The sequence below is a fragment of the Anguilla anguilla genome, chromosome 6 (assembly GCF_013347855.1).
Source record: "Anguilla anguilla isolate fAngAng1 chromosome 6, fAngAng1.pri, whole genome shotgun sequence".
Taxonomy (NCBI): Eukaryota; Metazoa; Chordata; class Actinopteri; order Anguilliformes; family Anguillidae; genus Anguilla; species Anguilla anguilla.
In genome coordinates, this window is record NC_049206.1 from 59,126,676 (window position 1) to 59,145,750 (window position 19,075).

The following is a 19,075-nucleotide window of genomic DNA, read 5'->3' on the forward strand; positions in this document are numbered from 1 at the left end:
GATTAATTATTACCAGTGTAAAATGCACAATAATATAGTATATTATTTGATGCATTTTTACTACAGAGTGTTACAAAACATTCGTTTTTATAGTATTACAATTTGTCGGTTCTGCCACACACACACACATTTGTATTTGTTTATTGATTTTTAAAAATACATAAACATAATTTCTCAATGGCCCTGTTCTGATATGACAGGTTACAATGTGCATTGTAGCTTTTTCGAGAGAGTGCAAATTTTCACATTGAATTGGTCCTGTTTTTCATAAAACCATGTTTTCAACGCTGCAGTTACCAACAACCATCTGGCCTTTAAAAAAAATGTAAATACAGAACACATTCACATTCACATTTAAATGGTTTAGAGTCTCACTTAAAAGGTTCACAGCTTCTTCACTTCAGGGCTTTAAAATGGTAACTATGTTCATTTGGGAAAAGCCTTGAAACAGTCCCTGGTTTGGTGCATTTTTACAAGTCTACTGTACCAGGAGACTATATAAACACACAGAGCAAAAAATTCAATTCTGCAGCAATTCCGTATTTGCAATATAAAGGTGACACAACACAAAAATCAAAATGAGACACAGTGTTAAAAATAACATTTTGTTGGAATGTTGCCAAAATGCTACATACATAAAGGCCAGATTTGGTCCAGAGCTGCACCAGATCACTGCCCAAACGGCAGTGCCTTTTAAAATTTGTAAAATTAATAGCAAATGGAGCCCATTTTGACAGGGAGATAAAAAGGTGCAGATATAACTGTAAAAAAAAATCTTGTGCAAATCATTTGTATCATTCGCCACCCAAATTACCTGGACGGGACTTGTCTCCACAGTAACGGATGCAGTCTCTTGGACAGTGTGTTGCCTTGGACCTGGAGCCTGTATCACAAAGCAGGATAACTGCACAGAGTAAAACCTGGAACCATCTCAAATCTGGAACATGGACTCAAGTGAAAACAGCTGTTCTGGGTTTTACTCAGCGCAGTTATCCGGCTAACTCACTAATCCTGCTTTGTGAAAGAGGCCCCAGGGGTTACACTGCCAGAGGGTTGCAGGTATTTGTTCCTTCCTTTCAAACACTGGCCATTTAAGGCAGGGCTGCCCAACCCTGTTCCTGGAGATCTACCTTCCTGCAGGTTTTCATTCCGACCATAATTTGGCACGTCCGATTCTACCACTTGGCAGCTCAGCGAGATCTCTCGCTGATGAATGAGGTGTGTTACATCAGGGTTGAAGTGAAAACCGACAGGATGGTAGATCTCCAGGAACAGGCAGCCCTGATTCCAGGCCTCGACAACGAGGTGTGCGGATCCAACGACTTCAGCGAATCCCTGGCGCAGAAGTGCGCTGAGAACCGGCAGGATTCTGGATTCTGACACACCCGTGTTAGAGACTGACGGGTGGCGGGGGGGGGGGGGCGGGGGCCTGGCGTGATTTTCGGTCCCGTCACGCCTCACCACAGAGTGGTACCTTTCCGCACACGGGTATAGGCTCAGACACCAAGGGGTTGGCCACCAGGGGGCTCTCCTGCAAAAACAGGTGAGGAGTTAGGGTTAATGGGGTTACAGAGGAGGGGCTCAAAAATTATTCCAATGGGATCTGAGATTGCGCGTCTGCAAGGCATTTTGCTCAGGGATGATGTCCCATCTGGGAGGTGAACCTGCAACCTCTGAGTTCTGAATGCAGTGCCCCAGTCATTTACACCACACTGCTGCCCTGTCGTAACCTGTACAGGTGTAGGGACTCACCTGTTGGGGGGCATTCTTGGCCTCTGTGTCAGTGCTGACCAGGTAGAGCAAGCTCCTGCCCGTTTTCTTCAGTAGTGACCTGGAGGTAGGCTGCAGGGCAGAGTCTTCCTTCTTTGGAGCGCCTGGCTCACCCCAAACATTGGAGAGAAAGACAACAACAGCCCAGTTGTTTAACCCTTTCAACAGTAGGTTTCTTGTAAGGTTTTTTCCAAAATTCCAAGTCAACTTCCACATTTTGTCCACCCTCAGTAGTAATATTAACCGAAGAGTAGCTTTATATGGAATGTTCTCTTCTTGTTTTTTTTCTAAGTCAGTGTTCTAGAACTCTGTTTCTTTCAGGGACACCGGCAGCGATTGTGACATCAGCGTTAGAAGGTTCAGCTAAGAACACGCTAATCACACATTTGTGACCTCACACCTTCAAGGGTTAAGCGGGAAATTGTGCACACCAGCTGGGAGGGTGGGGCCTCAGCCGGTGGCAGCTGTGAATGTAACGTCAGAGCGAGCGGGGGGGGGGGGGGGCGGCGGCGGCGCCCTCACCGGCCAGCGAGAGCTTCCGCCCGATGCCCGGCTTGATGAGCTTCCACACCCTCATGGAGGCGCCCTCCGCCAGGCTGACCGAGCGCGCCAGCCTCTTCTCCGCGGCCGCCGGCCCCGCCTTGCTCACCGGGATCCGGCTCGGCCGCCGCTGCAGCTCAGACCTGCCGACAGAAACACCGCAGCGGGGCGGGGGGGGGCGTCTTAATTAGGGTTGGGGTTAGTTAGTTAATTGCCACTGCCAACTAGCCCAGTGGAGCTACTCGGCAGTGGCACGATGGGGACTCAGTAGTTCCTTTTACCTTTAACGTTTATCACCTGTATACCTTACAGGCTGTGATTTTCTGGCAGTTTAATGCAGCAGTGCAAGGGAAAGAGTCTGAGTGAAGCCAGCCCGTTTAAGGACGTTTTCAGGCCTGTGCTGGTGCTCTGACACGGTGAGCATAATTCATGTTGTGGCTCAAGGACTTTCCCGATCAGCTCAGGAGGACAGAACATTCGATTGGTTGGAGAGAATTTACGACCTTCCAGAGCAGCTGCGATAAAAATAAAAAATAATAAATGAAGCATCTACCAAGTCAAAGGAGAAGCATATTTACCTGGAATATTCCACGGACGTCAGAAAACTGAAGGTTCCTTCTTTCACAGAATTCTAAAAAATATGAAAAGCAATAATTTAAAACCGTTCTGCAGCAGTTTTTTTAAGGATGACTACTGAATTGTATTTTATTGAACTTGCCCCCCCCCCCCCACCCCCATTTTCTCCTGATTTGGAAGGTTTCTTCCTTTTTTATCCGCCTCAGGAGTGTGAATATATGCAGTAAACGTTGCCCCACCACGATGAGCCCCCTAGTGGTTAGCCCAGACTACTGCAGTCTTTTGTAAATGCCAGGATTTAACAAACAGGCTTTTTTGTGGAACTACATTTTGGGTGACTGCATTACACCAGTGCCTTACCTGCAGAGGACTCGGGAACTCAGGAAGCTTGGAACTACATTTCCCAGGTCTCCCATTCCGTACAGGAAAGTCCTTGTTTTGCAAGCCATTGTGAGAATTTTGGCAGCTGTAACCTGAGCAATGGAGACAGAAGAAAAATGAAAACAAACCAAAAATGGCTTGAGAATGAATGGGGGGGGGGGGGGCGACAATGTGGGACAAAGCAAACAGAAAAAGCACCACTTTGATGATGTCATAGAAATCCCATGAAGACCCACCCAAAATAAGCATTGAATGGGTATAAGAAGCCGTTTCTTATTATTAACAATAATAATGATAATAATAATAACAATAATGATAATAATAATAATAATAATAAAGACACCAATATAATAATAATAATAATAATAATAATAATAATGGCAGTGTTTTGCTATGCGCACATGCATCATGACTCAGATATAAGTGCCATTCCCTGTCATGGAATGACACAGAGGTGGTGGCATCCTTGAATTTGGCTTTCATCGCCACGGCAACCTCACTGGCTGCTCCTGAACCAAAGTGACTGACAGTCCCGCCTCCTGGTACCTCTCCCCTGACTGACGATGAGAGGCGAATATCTTGACCCGCATTCATTGCTCATAGCTGGGCTCACTGGCATAAGTTAAATGGGTGGTTTCAGGGACATGGGGTGCACTTGCTCATGGTTTCTGCACGGAAATGTATAGAATACTACCTTTCTTCAAGGATTATGAGGCATTCTTCTAGGATAATGAGGTAGTTTAGTCATTATTTTATGGGGACTTTCAAATAAGCAACGCACAATAGCCATACATATCATTACTTGACCATTTTTAAGTCACAAACTATTTCAGACACATTTATGAAGTATGTGTCTCTATAAAAATGCAATTCTAAGTTTGTTTGTGATGTGTCAATATCCAGCATTCTCCCATGCTGGTGCCACGCCTCAGTAAGCAGAAGGTATCTGTGGCTGTGCAGGAACTGAAGGATGCATTCTCAGGCTGCATTACAGTAGCTGTAATATCCTTTTAATGGATCACAGGTATGGAGTGACCCTTCAAAATTTTAAACACACAACTTATTTTGACCACTTCCATAAGACAAAGGAGAATAAACTGACATGTTAAACCTGTGACTCTGTGTGTGTGCGTGTGCGTGTGTGTGTGTGTTTCTGTGTGTGGAAAATGCAGCTGAAAAAGAAACTCATACGATATCTCGTTATTCACCATCATCAAAACATGAAAAGATGTTTGTGAAATTCTTGATAAATAGTGCAATGAGAAATGTCTGTTTTCTATAAATTAAATTAAATTGTTAAAAATTAGGATTCGCCAAAAGGACACAGAGGAAAAGACAGACAGTTGGCAGAGGAGGAGCTCAAAAAGGTGGCAAAGGTCAGGACCTTTTTTAAGTCATAAAGGGAACATTTATTACACAAAGAAAGATCAGACAATTTTTGGAAATTAGATCAGCACATCTGGGAACTGGCCAACAAACAGAGCATCATTGTGACATCACAGAGAGAGAGAATGAGTTCTAAGTTCTACTGCGCAGCACTGAAAGGAAGAGTACCGTCATAGAGGGAAAATATTCGGACATACACGGCAGTGTTAGAAACCACTGCAATGTTTAAATGTAGAAGAAAGAGCAAGAACGTCTTTGTGACATTATTTCTCCAGATTTGTTCAGTTCTGGGGGGGGAGTTCTTGCTCCAGTCCCATGTGGAGCCTGCCACTGGTCAGGGGTGGGGGGGGGTTTGCTCTCATCGTGCAAAATCGTTTCTCGAACTGGCCTCGTCGATGCTTGTGTCACCGTATAAACGGCACAAGCAGCGGACGCTAACGCTAAAGTGACTGTGGCACTGATCCTTTCAGACCGTCAGTTTCCAAGGTGAAACACGTGTTAACTGGAACAGGAGAAAAACAATAGCACAATCTGAGCCTTCAATACAATACAGCCGCAATGGAAGAAACTAAAACTGAGTTATCAAATAGAAGACATATGTATATATATATATATGCTTTATATAAATAGATATCTACACGTAGCTTTGTTATGATAATACTGCTGGGCAAAAAGGCAATACATGGCACTTATTACAAACTATGTGACATTACGTCGACAGTAAGAGCAACTTCCAACAACAGTAAAAACCATATTTTCTTTTCTTCACCATGGTATAATTCTGATAAACACATAGCGCAATGTAGTCAAGGGACTACATTGGGACGAACCAACAGCAGGTATGTTTTAAAGCACATGCTTTAAAAAATATCCTCAACCACCAGTACCGAGCAACCACTTACACAAGTACACCAACACTACCACAAACTGCCCAACCAATACCCTGTCCTCTAGGCACCTCTGGGCATGCTTCAGCTGCGTGCGTATCTCACAGTAGGCCAACAGACTATTTGCTCAGCGTCAATTTCTACCAAAACACATTTGTGTGATCCAAAAATGTATACACAATTCAACACCTATTCCGATAAAGAAAACGTGCACACGTGAAACTTTTGAATCTAAAAGCTCTCTCTTTTTTTGTTCAATTTTATGTTGTTCCAGTAACAATTTGGCCTCAAAAGTTGAAAAGGCGGAACGCAAAGAAACAACGCGTCCTATTTCACCGCAAAGTAAACGACAGTGACGCAAATGTAAAAATCTACCGTTACCATGACAACCCATATAACTTAAGCCACAAACGCATACAGTCGCACAGTGCGTTACAGTTTAAGCACATACACTTTGTGACGGCGTGAATCACTGTTTTTCAACGTGTAGGCCTCTAAACCCTTAGGTTGACCGTTTTGATAAAGTACACTGTACATGGCATCCCGCTGTCACACTGAAATGCGTTTTTGTAATCATTACAAATAAAATGGTAAATAAACTCGTGCATAGTGGTCTCGCGTTTCACACGCGAACGCACGTGGCAGGCAAGCATCACACGGAGAAAGGCATTTACAAAATAAAATTAAAAAAAATACAAAAATCAAAGTTTAACGTCACAGTCAAACCCTTCAGTCAAACCGAGGAGCCGAAAGGGGCTTTCCTCAAAAACATCGAGAAAAAAAAAAGTTTTCACATACGATGATCTTGAAATGTGCTGCGTTTCAGTGAAACTGCGTATAGCACAGGGTTCTAGGCAAACTTCTAGTACTTTTATAGTAGAAATTTCCAGCACGTGTGATTATTAAAAAGACAGTAAAATAAAAAATAAAAAGTATGAACAACAAGTGTACAAAATACCAGGCGAGTACAGCCCTGTACTTAATAAAAACTATCCTGGCGGATAAATGCTTAGTCTACAAATGGACATATTCTGAAACAAGAGTCACAGAGTTGCTACGTTGCTGCAGAACACAGAGTAAACTGCGGCTAGATTGCGTTCCTATGGCGACGGTTACGGTTACATTCCAACAAACAATAGGAATATTGTCTGGGACACGTGACACACAAACTCTCATATTTACACGAATGAACATTTCTTTTTAAAAGTGCAATGAGGCAGAAAAAGTTCACTTATTTTTTTTGGTGGGTTCCAAAGAGCCTTGCACACCGTAATTATATTTGTTTTATTCCTTTATTTTTAAAAAAGAAAATCCTAACCAATGTGTTTCACAGCTATAAATATTTTTTTTATTTAATTAACCTTATTACAGATTACCCAAAGACTATGATTTGTAAAATAAAATTGTAATAACGGTCGTCGTTATATTTGAAAATAATATTTGTCACTTTTAATATTAGATGCGTTTGATGGATGAACTCCATACGTAACAAATTCTACTGACAAGCTCTTTAGATCCCATTTCCAGTGGTTTCGTAGCCAAGTGAGGCCGATCAAAAATAGATCCTTCTGACTCCATTCCATGTGTTTTAATATGCTGCTTTCTTGAAAAAAAAGAAAGAAAAGAACTGCTGAATGCAGATTTCAAAAACGAAAAATAAAAATCTTCCCCAGTTCCAGGTGGAATGCATTCTACACAAACCCTGCTTCTCTCATTTCTCCCCATTTCCTATGCAAACATTACATCACCTTAGCAGTTAGCGTGTTCCCTTACATCAGCCAGAGGAAAAACATTCCTTGGGAATTCAACACTCAAAACAAAGAGGACAAAGCGCACTGCAGTTAGATTGACTGCGGACCCAACGTGATGTTTTACCACAACTGGCCACAGTGTTGTGGTTCAGAATGCCCAAGAGGGGGCGCTATTCGGACAGTAGCCGTAGCTGCCTCCCGGCGTGAGGAAGGAGAGTGGAAATGCCACCACTGCGAGCGAGTAACATAGCGCGCGGTTTCGCGGTCTCCAGACACGGACAGACCCGCGAACTCGCCTCTAACCGCTAAACCCGCGTTTAAAACAGCAAGCGGTTCACTTCGGTACAGCGCGACACGACGCTTCCGCGGGTACAACACGGGCCGCGAAAAACAACCCCGTCTAACTGGGGGGAAAAAAAACGAACGTAAAAAGATCCCCCCACCTGTCCAAGAGGAACCACCGATCAGCACGTTTGCCAAAAGCTAGAAAACTGTTTTTTCCTCCGCTCTGACAGCTAAACATGTTCTTTTTTTTTTTGGAGGGGGGAGAGAGGGAGGAGGAGGCCGCGAGGGGAGTGGATAGTGGGTGGATGGGTGGTGATCAACGTCTGAAAACAGCAGCGACCTTTAAATGGTCCCACAACTGGATGCGTACGGGAGCAGAGAAGGGGAGTGTGGGGGGGGGGAGGGGAACATTACACGGGCCTCTTTCATTCGCCCGCTCGCTCGCTCTCTTGCTCGCCCGCTCACTCTTTGGCGGCCCTCCCCGCCGGGCCCGAGGCGAGGGAGCTGGCGACGTCGTTGAGGAAGGCGAGCGGCGGGCGGCGCTGCTGCTGCAGCAGGGGGCCGAGCTTCTTCCCGAAGGCGCGGTTGAGCAGGCGGGCCCGGGGCATGGCCTGCAGGGAGGGGAGGAGCTTGGAGAGGCTCGGCGGCTGGAGGGCGTACAGACCTGCCATGCTGAAGGACGCGGGGATGGCGCAGGGCCCCAGGGCCGCCGGCCCGGGCCGGGGCGTCCCCGCGGCCGCCGAGGAAGAGGAGGAGGACGAGGTGGTGGAGGACGGGGAGAGGGGGAGGAGGGTGGGGCACGGGGCGGGGGAGGGGGCGGGGGCGGGGGCCGGGTGGTGGAGGCTGGGGTTGCTGGCGGCAGTTCGCACTGAGCGCTGGAGGGACCGCCTCTTCTCCTGAGCTTTTGACTCTACGGAGATACAGAGAGACACTGCCTGGGTTACAGCAGGGGTGATACAAAACGGGGGCGGGGCGGTCACGCAGAAAAGAGAGAAGCTCCGCCCAAATCAGAGTACGTCCTTAGCTACCAACAAAATGCTGACTGTGATTGGTGGACACTTTCTGGCTGGACTTCCTGGATCCATGTGTGAATTGCCAAGAAGCAGAATAAGGGATTCTGATGCGACCATGCTGGTCTATCATTATGCACGGAATGAAAAACGAAGAAGAAACAGCTACACTTGAAGTTGAGAGGGACAAAGAAGCTCTTTTATTGTTTCAATCCAATACATTTCGCCCAGGGAATCATCATTCAAAAATTAGCCAGAAAGTATCGACCAATCACAGATGGCGTGCTCTGTAATTGGTGGAGCTCCTCTCTGTTTTCTATGAGTAAGGCGACATCACAACCTAATCTTATCCGCATCTCATCACCCCTGGGCTACAGCATGGACAATGGAATAGGGGATGAGACCGTCGTTTCAGATGATATTATACATTAACCAGACGGTCAACTCCCATGGTCTCTCCACCTTCAGCTTTTCACTTGACAAGAGGAGTCTTCCCATTAGTAACATTAACCCTGAAGAGTAACCCTGAAGAGATTTTTTCAAAACACTAAGTCAGTGTTCTAGAACTCAGTTGCTTTCTGTTACCAGCAGTGATTGTTACATCAGAGTTAGAATGTTCAGCTAAGAACATTCTAATCACATATTTTGTGATCTGAAGATTCTTCAAACGTCCACTGAAACTCAACTGTTCTAGGTTGTGCCCCTTAATGAATTTTCAGAAGACGTGTCCAATCGGAGTGTTCGGTGGTAGGTAGAACTTTCAATGCTAGAACAACGAATGCGGAAACTGACCGTCTGGTTAACACATGACGATATCTCTGTGGCGTCACCTTACTGATAGAAAACGGAGAGGAGCTCCACCAATCAAGGCGATCGTGACCGCGCAAAAAAGCATACCAACAGGGAGGTGGGAACCAATCAGCCTCAGTGTTGCTCTGCTGGTTGCTGATTGGTGGAGCTCCTCTCTAGCCTCTGCCAGAGGCAGAAAGTCCAGTGGACAGGAAGTAAAAGTCCTGCCGAGCATTTCTTCCACCCATGAATTCAGCCAGCCGGCTGAAGAATTGTGCCAAGTGGCAAATCCAGGTGATTGGAACTAAATTCTGGGGAGGACTTTTACTTTCTGAACCTGGATTTACCACCTCTGTACTTGAGTGACATAACTATTCTCTAAACCCCAGATTGCCACTTGGAAAACCAGGCTTCTTGATCCCCATATGGATCTACCATGTGAGATCGACCACACAATACCATATATTTTTGACTTTTACATTCTACAGACATGCAATTTGATTTATTCAGTGCACATTAAAGTTCCACACATCATGGGAGTAAACAAAGTATGACTATGCAGTCAACTGGAAGCAGTGGTGGCTGGGAATTGCGGTTTTAAGTAATTTTAGCTATCCGTACACACTAGGCAAAAGGCACATTTGAAGAGTCGTCTCACTGCCCAGCGGCTGAGAGCCAATCAGAGCGTCGGAGACCTCAAAGCTTTGTAAGACACACAAAAGGAGCTCAACATCCACACACACACACACACACACACACACACACACACACATACACACACCTTGTTTTAGCTCCATCCGAACTGCAGCCTGCACTAAACATTCCAAATCCGTTCTCTAACAACAGGGGAAAGGGGTGGACTCTATCCTACATGACATCATCATTTTGGGGTGCAGGTTCTGTACATCTTGTCTTTTGCAGTGGGCAAACGATTCACTCAAAATAAGATCACAATGCATTTAAGGACCAAAATTTACCAACATGGTTACTTTTCCTATTTAAAATTGAGGACCAACACGTTAAATAATTGTTGTTTTTTTTTTTTGGGTGGGGGGGGGGGGTTGGGGTTCCCCTTTAACATTTTCGTGCGGGGAGCAGACAGGACCACAGGACGTCCAGGAGCCCCCCCGGCGGGCCGCAGCGTAGCCCCACGCCCAGCTTACCTCGTACGGGACCCAGGGCTCTGGGGGGCGGTCCGGAGGCGCGGGGGGGCTGGCTGCAGCCGAAGGTGAAGCTGGGGGAGCTCTTCAGCTGGGGGGGGGAGACCTGCTGCCCGCCGTTGCCGACGGTGCCGGTGCCGTTGCCACGGATGCGGCTCAGGGCGTTCTCCGAAGCCGAGGTGGTCAGGCCCCTGGAACACACGCCGGTCGCTTCATCAGAGGCGTTCGGTCGACTCATAAACACACGCCACCAAATTAATTACCCATAATCCTCTATTTATAGGAGAAACTCGCTCAAAGCAAGCGGCCACTTAACCTGAGACACTTTTTCAGGCTTTTAAAACCATTATGGCAAGAACAACACTATACGCCAATGCACAGGATATGGTAGCTTTGTAAGCTAGGATTCACAGAGAGTTGGGTTTGTACGGAAATGGGGTGCATAGCGACCATGGTTTGTTGCGATTGGGGTTCGCAGTGACTGGGGGTCACAGAGAGGGGGGGTTCATAGACAGCAGGGTCACAGAGAGCGGGGGTTATAGAGGGGGGGTCATAGAGAGTGAGGGGTCACAGAAAGGGTGGGTCACAGAGATGGGGGGTCACGCGAGGGGGGAGGGGGAGGTTGTCACAGCGATCGCAGGCGGCTGCACTCACGTGCCGAGCCCTTTGGGCGGGGCCCTGGCGCTGCTCTTCTTGCTGCCGCCGTTGGAGCCGCGGCTGTTGCGCACGTGCCTGAGCATCGAGGCGCGCACGTTCGCCAGGCAGCTGTGCTCCGACAGGACGAGGCGGGGCCACGGGTTGCTCTCCGCCAGGTCCAGCGCTGCCACGGCAACCGCCCTGCCCACCTGCAGGGGGGGGCACAGTTCACCAGTTTTTGGGGTGGAGGACACAGTTCACCAGTTTTTGGGGTGGAGGACACAGTTCACCAGTTTTTGGGGTAGAGGACACAGTTCACCAGTTTTTGGGGTGGAGGACACAGTTCACCAGTTTTTGGGGTGGAGGACACAGTTCACCAGTTTTTGGGGAGGAGGACACAGTTCACCAGTTTTTGGGGTGGAGGACACAGCTCACCAGTTTTTTTTCTTTTTGTTTTCGTCCAGTTTAAGCAGCAGGAGTCAGATAAGAGCTGCGTTATGGTGGGGGGGGGGGAGGGGGGGCCTACCTGCTCGTAGATCTCAGGCGTGTACTTGGGGGGGAAGGCCGGGGGAGGGGGCGGGGTGGCCCTGCCGTTGTCATGGCAGGCGGGGGGGATGGTGTTCACACAGCGTCCCGTGTTGTAGTTGCACTCCAGCGTGTAGCTGCAGGGGGGAAAGAACGGTGGGAAAGGTCAGCGATCCCCCTGCCAATACTGCCAGCAAGCCCAGCTAGCAGCCCGACAGCGTAGCAGTAACGTAGCATTGCACAGCATAGCAGTACCACAGAGGTAGCATAGCAATAGCATAGAGATAGCCTAGCGGTAGCACAGCGATAGCACAGCTATAGTATAGCGGTAGCATCGAGATAGCATAGCGTTAGCGCCACGATAGCCGCGCCTTGCCTGTGGATGAGCCCGATGGCTTTGTGGATGGCGACGCGGCCGCTGCCCTCCTTGGACTGGCCGTCCCGTTTGTCTTTGGCGTACATGTTCTTCTCGGAGAAGTTGCAGCCCATGAAGTCGAAGTGCGCCGAGTTGAGGGAGATCAGCTTCGGGTACAGCAGGTTCTCCACCTTCATTTGGGCCGCAACGCAAAGAGAACAAACATTTTAAAACAGGTGCTCAAAAACGCATTCGCTCGATTTTAACCATCGCTGTTGTACAGCTGCATAAATGTGAGCACGGACAGAGACTATATAGCGCCTTGCCTGCTCGTTCTCCTCCGACAGGTTGTTCCCGTACATGAAGCAGCCGCGCTTGGAGGCGTGGCCGTGGAGGTCCACGTAGAACGCCACGCCGCTCTCCTGCGGGGGGACGTCCTCGGCGGGGGCGGCGGCGGCGGGGTTGGGCGGGGCCTCAGGGGGCGTGGCCGCCTTGAAGGCGTGCGGCGCCTCGTTATGGTCGCAGGGTCCCTCCCCCTCGCCCTCGCCCTCCCCGTCGCAGTCCGGCTCCACCCCCTTCTGGGGCCCCGCCTCCACGCTCCAGGGCCGGCCCCCGTTCTCCTCCGTCACCATGGCGATCTCGGGGGCGCCGGGGCAGCCGAGGAGCGGGACGAGGTCGCCCTCGCCGAGCTCCTCGCCGTTGCGCAGGTTGCGGCTGCGCTCGGCGGCGGAGGGGCGGGGCGCGGCGGGCGGGGGCGGGGCCTGGGGCGGGGCCTGGGGCGGGCTCCGCCCGCCCGCGTTGGAATGGTTGGAAGATCGCGTGCTCAGCGGGTTGGCGGACGGGGACGAGGCGAAGGTCCGCCAGTCGGGCGCGTCGGGCCCCACGCGGTTGTGCAGGTGGTGGTACAGGATCACAGCTTTGGCACCGTAGATGGAGGGGTGGAGCTCCCAGCTGGGGTTCAGGTACTGCCGGTTGAGGTTGACCCCTCTGGAGTCCGTTCTGACGGCAGACGAGAGGGGGGGAACAAAGGACACATTCGGAGTTTAGCTCTGCGGTGAAACGGTTTCAAAAACTGTGCTTGCAATACAGAGGCAAGTTTAAATCCTAGTCCTCGCACTGCTTTTGTACCCTTGTGCAAAGTTACTTAATTTGAATAGCTCCAGTAAATATTCAGTTGTAAAAACGCCTTATATGAAAAAAAAAAATGAATAAGATAAGAGTAAGTAGCTCTAGATAAGAGCGTCCGCTAAATGCTAAAAGCTAATCGTAAAAGCTTCCATTACTGATAATGCAGTGCTCAGGTGTAGCGCAGTGGTACCTGTAGTGACCCCGGACGACCCCGTCGGGGTTCAGCATGGGGATGAGCTTGAAGACGAACATCCTGCGTAGCATCTGGGCGCGGGGGTCGTCCTGCTTCAGGATGAAGTTCAGGAAGCCGTTGAAGACGAAGCTGGAGGGGGTCTCGCCCGGGTGCACCCGGCTGCTCAGGAAAAACACCTGGGGGGGGGCAGGTTGGGCGAGGGGGGGGCAGGAGGAAGGGGAGACGGAACGCGAGACACGGTCAGCGTTAACATCTTCCGCGTCTTGCTCCACGCTGCCCCCTGCTGTCTGATCATCGCTCTCCCTTGGCGGTTTCAGCCTTGCCGAGGCAAGGTGCGATTCCACCAGCAGGGTCACAGGCCAGCTCACAAAGGGGAGTGAGGCTTAACAAACCCAATTTTGGGTTGGGCTACAATAACCTGTCGATCACTGACTTGTTAGTACATAATGATTGGCTCAAATCAGTGAATCACTGATGTCATACCTTAGCCCCGCCCATTTTTTTTTTTTTGCTAAATCTGACTGGGCCACTGGTATAGCGGACTGCTTCTGTGTCAGAAACGGACCCGCGGATAAGTGCTGAAGCAGGAGCAGGGGACGGAACCAGAGGTGATTTAAAGTGACAGGAGCGCCTCGTGCGGGCGAACGAACGCGGGCGACGAGGAGATGACCTCCCATCGGCCCGTTTCCCCGGGCGACGGCCTGTCGGGTCCGAGCAGAGCACGCTCCGGCTCCTCAGTCTTTCCCGGATGAATGCCTCCTTTCTTCTCGCGTACTTTACCTCTTTTACGGAAACAGGACGTTCCTGTTCGTGGGAGATACCTGACCCTGCAGTCAGCCCACAAACAGAAACCAGCCCAACCAGAGACAAACTGGACAGGTGGGAAAACCTACAAAGGAGGTGCCACCTTTAGCCTGGAGCAGACCCTGACCAATGGGGAGAAGTGGATTGGTCACATGACACGACTGCTCCAATTACCCTTTTTAAATGCAACAATGGCATCACGGTTACTGTACACTGGAGTCTCACTTTCTCATTTTGATAAAAGCACAGCCATTCGGTAAAGCCTTTTCTGTCCTTCAGAACCGATTTGCAGCGTGCCAGTTCGCACGCTGGTCCTGTGTCCGTACTGGAGGAAACAGGATCCACTGGATCACCACCCCGTCACATTCCTGCTCAGATCTGTGGCTGTGAAGTGGAACCCTGAGGACAGGGGCGGCGCGGCGTGGAGCTCTCTCTCTCTAACGAGACCCTGTGCCTAATTACAGAGCTCTGCTACAGTGGCCCCGCCCGCCGTCTCCGCTTAAATTTAGAGGAGGCTGTGTGAGGGTGCGAGGACAGGCTGGGGGGTTGTTTAAATCACCCGTGAGCTGCAGCAAACCAGCCAACGATTCGCACCTGTGTTTCAGGCTTTGCTGAACTACAGTAGTAACACCCCTTCTACACAGCCTCAACCGTTTCCTAGCAAGCCGTTATGGAGACTGGAGGATATGAGTCTCATTTTCCTGGAAGACACTCACCCGTTTCCCAGCGAATTTGGTGAGGGGTGGGTTAAGGGTAGGGGGGATGGGGGGGATGGGGGGGGTGACTGTGCATGTGAGTTTCCCGGGAAGTTTCACTCACCCGCTTCCCGGCGAATCGGTGAGGCCGGGGGGTGTGGCTTTCAGGGAACAGCCTATCGAGCCGCGGCTCCCTCTCCTCCAGCATCCCATGGCAGGAGGTGACGGTGATGAGGTCGACGCGGCGGCCGTCCAGCGACAGGCACAGCGCCTCCCGGTGGTAGTACACGGAGTCTAAGGGACTGCGGGGGGGCAAAGACGCCGGTGAGCTTCGCACAGCCTTGGGCCCCAACCGGCCAGTCTGCACTTCACACCGTGTGCCTGTCACAGCTGTGAGTCAGCCTCGCTCTGACTGTAACAGGGACAGGGTCAACACTACCGCAGGGTGACTAATGACCAAGGACTACTGCAGGGTGACTAATGACCAACTACTATCGCAGGGTGACTAATGACCAAGGACTACCGCAGGGTGACTGTTGGCCAGTGATGACCCACACAGAAGCCCTGCAGCACTCCCCTCCCCCCTCACTCGAGAGACTGAAACTGCCCGAGGGGAACAGAAACACACACACACACACACACACACACACACACACACACACACACACACACACAGACACACACAGAAACACACACACACACACACACACACACACACACACACACACACACGCGCACACACACACACACACACACACACACACACACACACACGCACACACACACACACACACACACACACACACACACACACACACACACACGCGCGCACACACACACACACACACACACACAGACACACACACACACACACACACGCGCGCACACACACACACACACACACACACACGCGCACACACACACACACACACACACACACACACACACACGCGCGCACACACACACACACACACGCACACGCGCACACGCACACGCACACGCACACGCACACGCACACGCACATGCACACACACACACACACACTACTTCGTCCGCTAAATACATCACAATACCGGCACAGCTTTGCGGGTGAAATTGTTGATATAAACGGGAGGGACATTATTTGTGTTTCACGAAAACATTTAAGCCAGATGGTCGGTCTGCTTTGCCACAACGCAACAATAAACCGACGACGGCGTTGACTGAAAGGGCATTGCCTGGGACAGCCGCTCAGAACAAGACAGAATTAGTACAGCACAGCCTATGCCCTGCTGTTTGGCCCCCACCTGTTCGGACTGAGGTGCATAGTGTTGACAAATTTCTGATCCAGCTGCTGTAGCATGTCCTGGCTTTCGGCGTAGGAGAACGGGTAGCAGAAGGCGAAGTACGTTGTGGTCCCTCGTGCCTCCAGCAATCGGTGATGGAAAGACAGAATGAACTGGTTCTCCACCATCTGAAGGTGGAAAAAAAAAAAGGCGGTCGACCTGTAAGTGCCGATTGTTCAATTGATTAGGTTTGCTACGCAGGTTTCTCCGCCATACTACACTCCAGAAAAGACAGGCTAGGTGAATCCATCACAATCCAGCTATGACCCACTGACCAAGTAACTTACACTAACAATAGAACTTGCAAAAATGATGACAGAAATCCTTTAAAAATAAAATACATAATGTGTGTACCCTACTGCACAAGGGAGAATAGGAAGATGCTATGTTTAGAGCTAGGGCGCTATGTTACCTAAGCTGAACTTTCCTGAGGTGGATCTGAAGTTACAAATAGGCCAATAATACATTACCAGACGCTGTATTATTATTCCTACCACGTATATGAACTATTCGCGTGGCTGGCTGTTTACTGGAGGGATTCAGGTCAAGAACCTTGACATCAAAGGCAGAAAAACTGAACACCTGATGGGAATTAAACACCACCCGAGATCTTAACCGGCAACCCGTTCTCGGGTTGCTTAAGCGTTTTACCCAGTGGAGCGGCTACCATGGCAACGCACCTCAAATGTCGGTCTGTCGCGCAACCGCTCCCAGCGCGTCTTCATGGGCAACGTCTTCACGAACGGCGCCATGCCTTGCGAGTACAGCTTGCTCTGCTTGTTCATGTTCATCACATTGATTTTAATAACCTTTCCCGGGACTGCGCCACGGACACTAAAATAGAACCAGGACCTAAAAAAAGGCATAAGAGGTAATATTAGTTGGTCCCCAATTTCATCGGCACTGTACCAGTTTTTTCAAATAAATATTTTTAAATTACTGATCCCTTACGTGCCACAAGTAACGACCGTCATAATTTTCTATTTATTAAGGCGACAAATGTCGCACCACTAAAAACCAAAGTTAAGAAAACCAATCACTTGGTCATAGAGCTTACCTGTTCCCATTTTCGAACTCGGTGTCGGCGCAATCGGGTTTAGTCCAAACGTTGAACTCATAGTCCGGGTTGGGAGCACCCCCAGCCAGGACCCCGGGTACGGCTATCCCGGTCCCCGTTAATTGAGATTCCCCCTCCGGCTCAGAGCGGTCCACTTTCTCAACCCGTCCCAAATTACCGGAATCGAACTTGGAGCTGAAAATCACATTTCCGAAGCGGAACTCCATAATTGAACTCTGAGCCTGAAGGATCGCCCAAATTTCTTGCCCTGTCCCTCATGAAGAAGGTCAAACCAATCCAGACAGCTGTGAAAACAAAGTAATGACAATGCCTGAGGTCGGACTCAAACCGTTCTCCGCCCATCAAGTGCTACCTTTAATTACTGAAAAACAGGGCGTCAGCAACAGCGAAAAATAAAATATTCGCAATATTCTAGTAGTTTTGTCTTATACTTTTATATGACATTAAGCTTTCTTGAAATAAAAAAAAATCTTATTGTACATACTGATGCAGGATTGAAGTCGTGTATTGGTCTTCTGAATTCCCTGAGGTGATGCATATTTAACATTGACACCTGATGAGACAGAAAAATGAAAGCAATTATAATGGAAGAAAATAAGAATGTCAACGGGATTTCCAAGTGAAAGTGAAGATCCAAGTGAAATCCAAGCGTTAGCCAGGCAGCAAAGCCTTTTGGGCTGGCAGCTTGCTAGCTTACTTGCAAACGTTAAACGTGCATGCTAGCTCGCAATATAACAAACCTTACCTGGCTAGATATCAATTTTACACCGTGTAGCTGTAACTAAAATAACAAAAATAATACATTTTCTAAAGCTAGCTAGTAGGCTACTCGGTTTTCCAATTACTCCCAATAGCGTAATTAATGTTAACTAACGTCAGCTATTCAAACTCTCTAATTATATTTATCCACGGCCAGCACAGCAATAGCCAGCTAACATAATTTCAGCTCTCGACTGCTAGTCACAAATGTGAAGAAATGCAACAGCAAAAGCTCGCGGTTGCAAGCCGTTTGTTTCACGAATGTACCTCAAGCAATTTTAGCTAGCTTGCAAGATACACTTTCAATGCACGTTTCAGACAAATTCCCTATGGTTATGCACAATAAAGCCAATATTGCATCGATAGATAGGTAGCATCAGCTTGCAGAGGCGATACCAACAAAATCAGCTTGGTAGCTAAGTTTAGCTATGCTAACTTGCAAATAATGAATGCAAAAATCGTTCTTTCCTTGTTGAAGGCACTGGTGCTCCCACACGACAGCTCCGATTACACAGACAGAGTAAGTGCATAAATTGCCAGGGTTTTCTTTAAGGAATGTGTTTATTACTGTAATGTTTTCATATTTCATGTGCGTCCCATTTCCCGACCAACAGCCAGCTCTTTAAACCCAAACAAACCCATCGACCCCCGTCTCCGCGGAACGACAACAACTCGTGCGTTGATTGGCTCATGGTTTGTTCACGTAAAAGCAAAGTTCTTCCCGATTGGCTGGTTTAGTTGAGCTTTTCTCGCTTAGCATGCAGGCACGCAGTAGCATTTATTAAGGGTTTCGTTGTAGATGGTTTGTTTGCGCAAAGCCAACGTGTTACAGTAAATAGCAGCGCATCCACTAGGGTAAACAAAGTAAATAATGGAGGATGCGGGCATCGATCCCGCTACCTCTCGCATGCTAAGCGAGCGCTCTACCATTTGAGCTAATCCCCCGACAACACATACACGAACTCGAAGTTTTTTTTGTAAAGACCCGTAAACAAACCAAAAAAGAACGTAATTTGTCTACTCATTCGTCGCATCGTTATAC

At 48.9% G+C, this 19,075-nt stretch overlaps 1 protein-coding gene and 1 non-coding gene across 3 annotated transcripts; both read right to left on the reverse strand.

Moving 5' to 3' along the window:
- Window positions 1-125: 125 nt before the first annotated feature.
- Window positions 126-17,832, reverse strand: agbl5 (ATP/GTP binding protein-like 5). 2 transcript variants are annotated; one of them, XM_035423956.1, is made up of 16 exons: window positions 17,759-17,832; window positions 17,254-17,558; window positions 16,877-17,048; window positions 16,158-16,324; window positions 14,996-15,173; window positions 13,370-13,548; window positions 12,378-13,050; window positions 12,073-12,242; window positions 11,698-11,833; window positions 11,190-11,380; window positions 10,539-10,726; window positions 3,247-3,359; window positions 2,889-2,941; window positions 2,293-2,453; window positions 1,753-1,874; window positions 126-1,531 (listed from the first exon to the last, which is right to left on the reverse strand). In XM_035423956.1, the coding sequence occupies exons 2-16, from the start codon at window positions 17,478-17,480 to the stop codon at window positions 1,451-1,453; spliced, it is 2,811 nt and encodes a 936-aa protein (XP_035279847.1). In that variant the 5' UTR covers window positions 17,481-17,558; window positions 17,759-17,832; the 3' UTR covers window positions 126-1,450. The 2 variants fall into 2 exon arrangements, with proteins under 2 accessions (XP_035279847.1, XP_035279848.1); XM_035423957.1 differs by lacking the exons at window positions 126-1,531; window positions 1,753-1,874; window positions 2,293-2,453; ... (1 more) ...; window positions 3,247-3,359; window positions 17,759-17,832 and adding an exon at window positions 8,766-10,390 and having other exon boundaries at window positions 10,437-10,726; window positions 17,254-17,480.
- Window positions 17,833-18,905: 1,073 nt separating this feature from the next.
- On the reverse strand, window positions 18,906-18,978 carry trnaa-agc. Its single transcript has one exon. It is a non-coding gene; the product is annotated as a tRNA-Ala (tRNA).
- Window positions 18,979-19,075: the final 97 nt, after the last annotated feature.

Excerpts from the sequence above, each read along its gene's own strand:
- agbl5 (XM_035423956.1), bottom strand. The coding sequence starts at position 17,480 with ATGGAGTTCCGCTTCGGAAATGTGATTTTCAGCTCCAAGTTCGATTCC. Across the intron at positions 11,381-11,697 it reads CGCCTGAGATCTACGAGCAG|GTGGGCAGGGCGGTTGCCGT; the intron begins GTAGGCCCCCCC and ends CCCCCCCTGCAG. Across the intron at positions 1,875-2,292 it reads GCGGAAGCTCTCGCTGGCCG|GCGCTCCAAAGAAGGAAGAC; the intron begins GTGAGGGCGCCG and ends GGGGTGAGCCAG.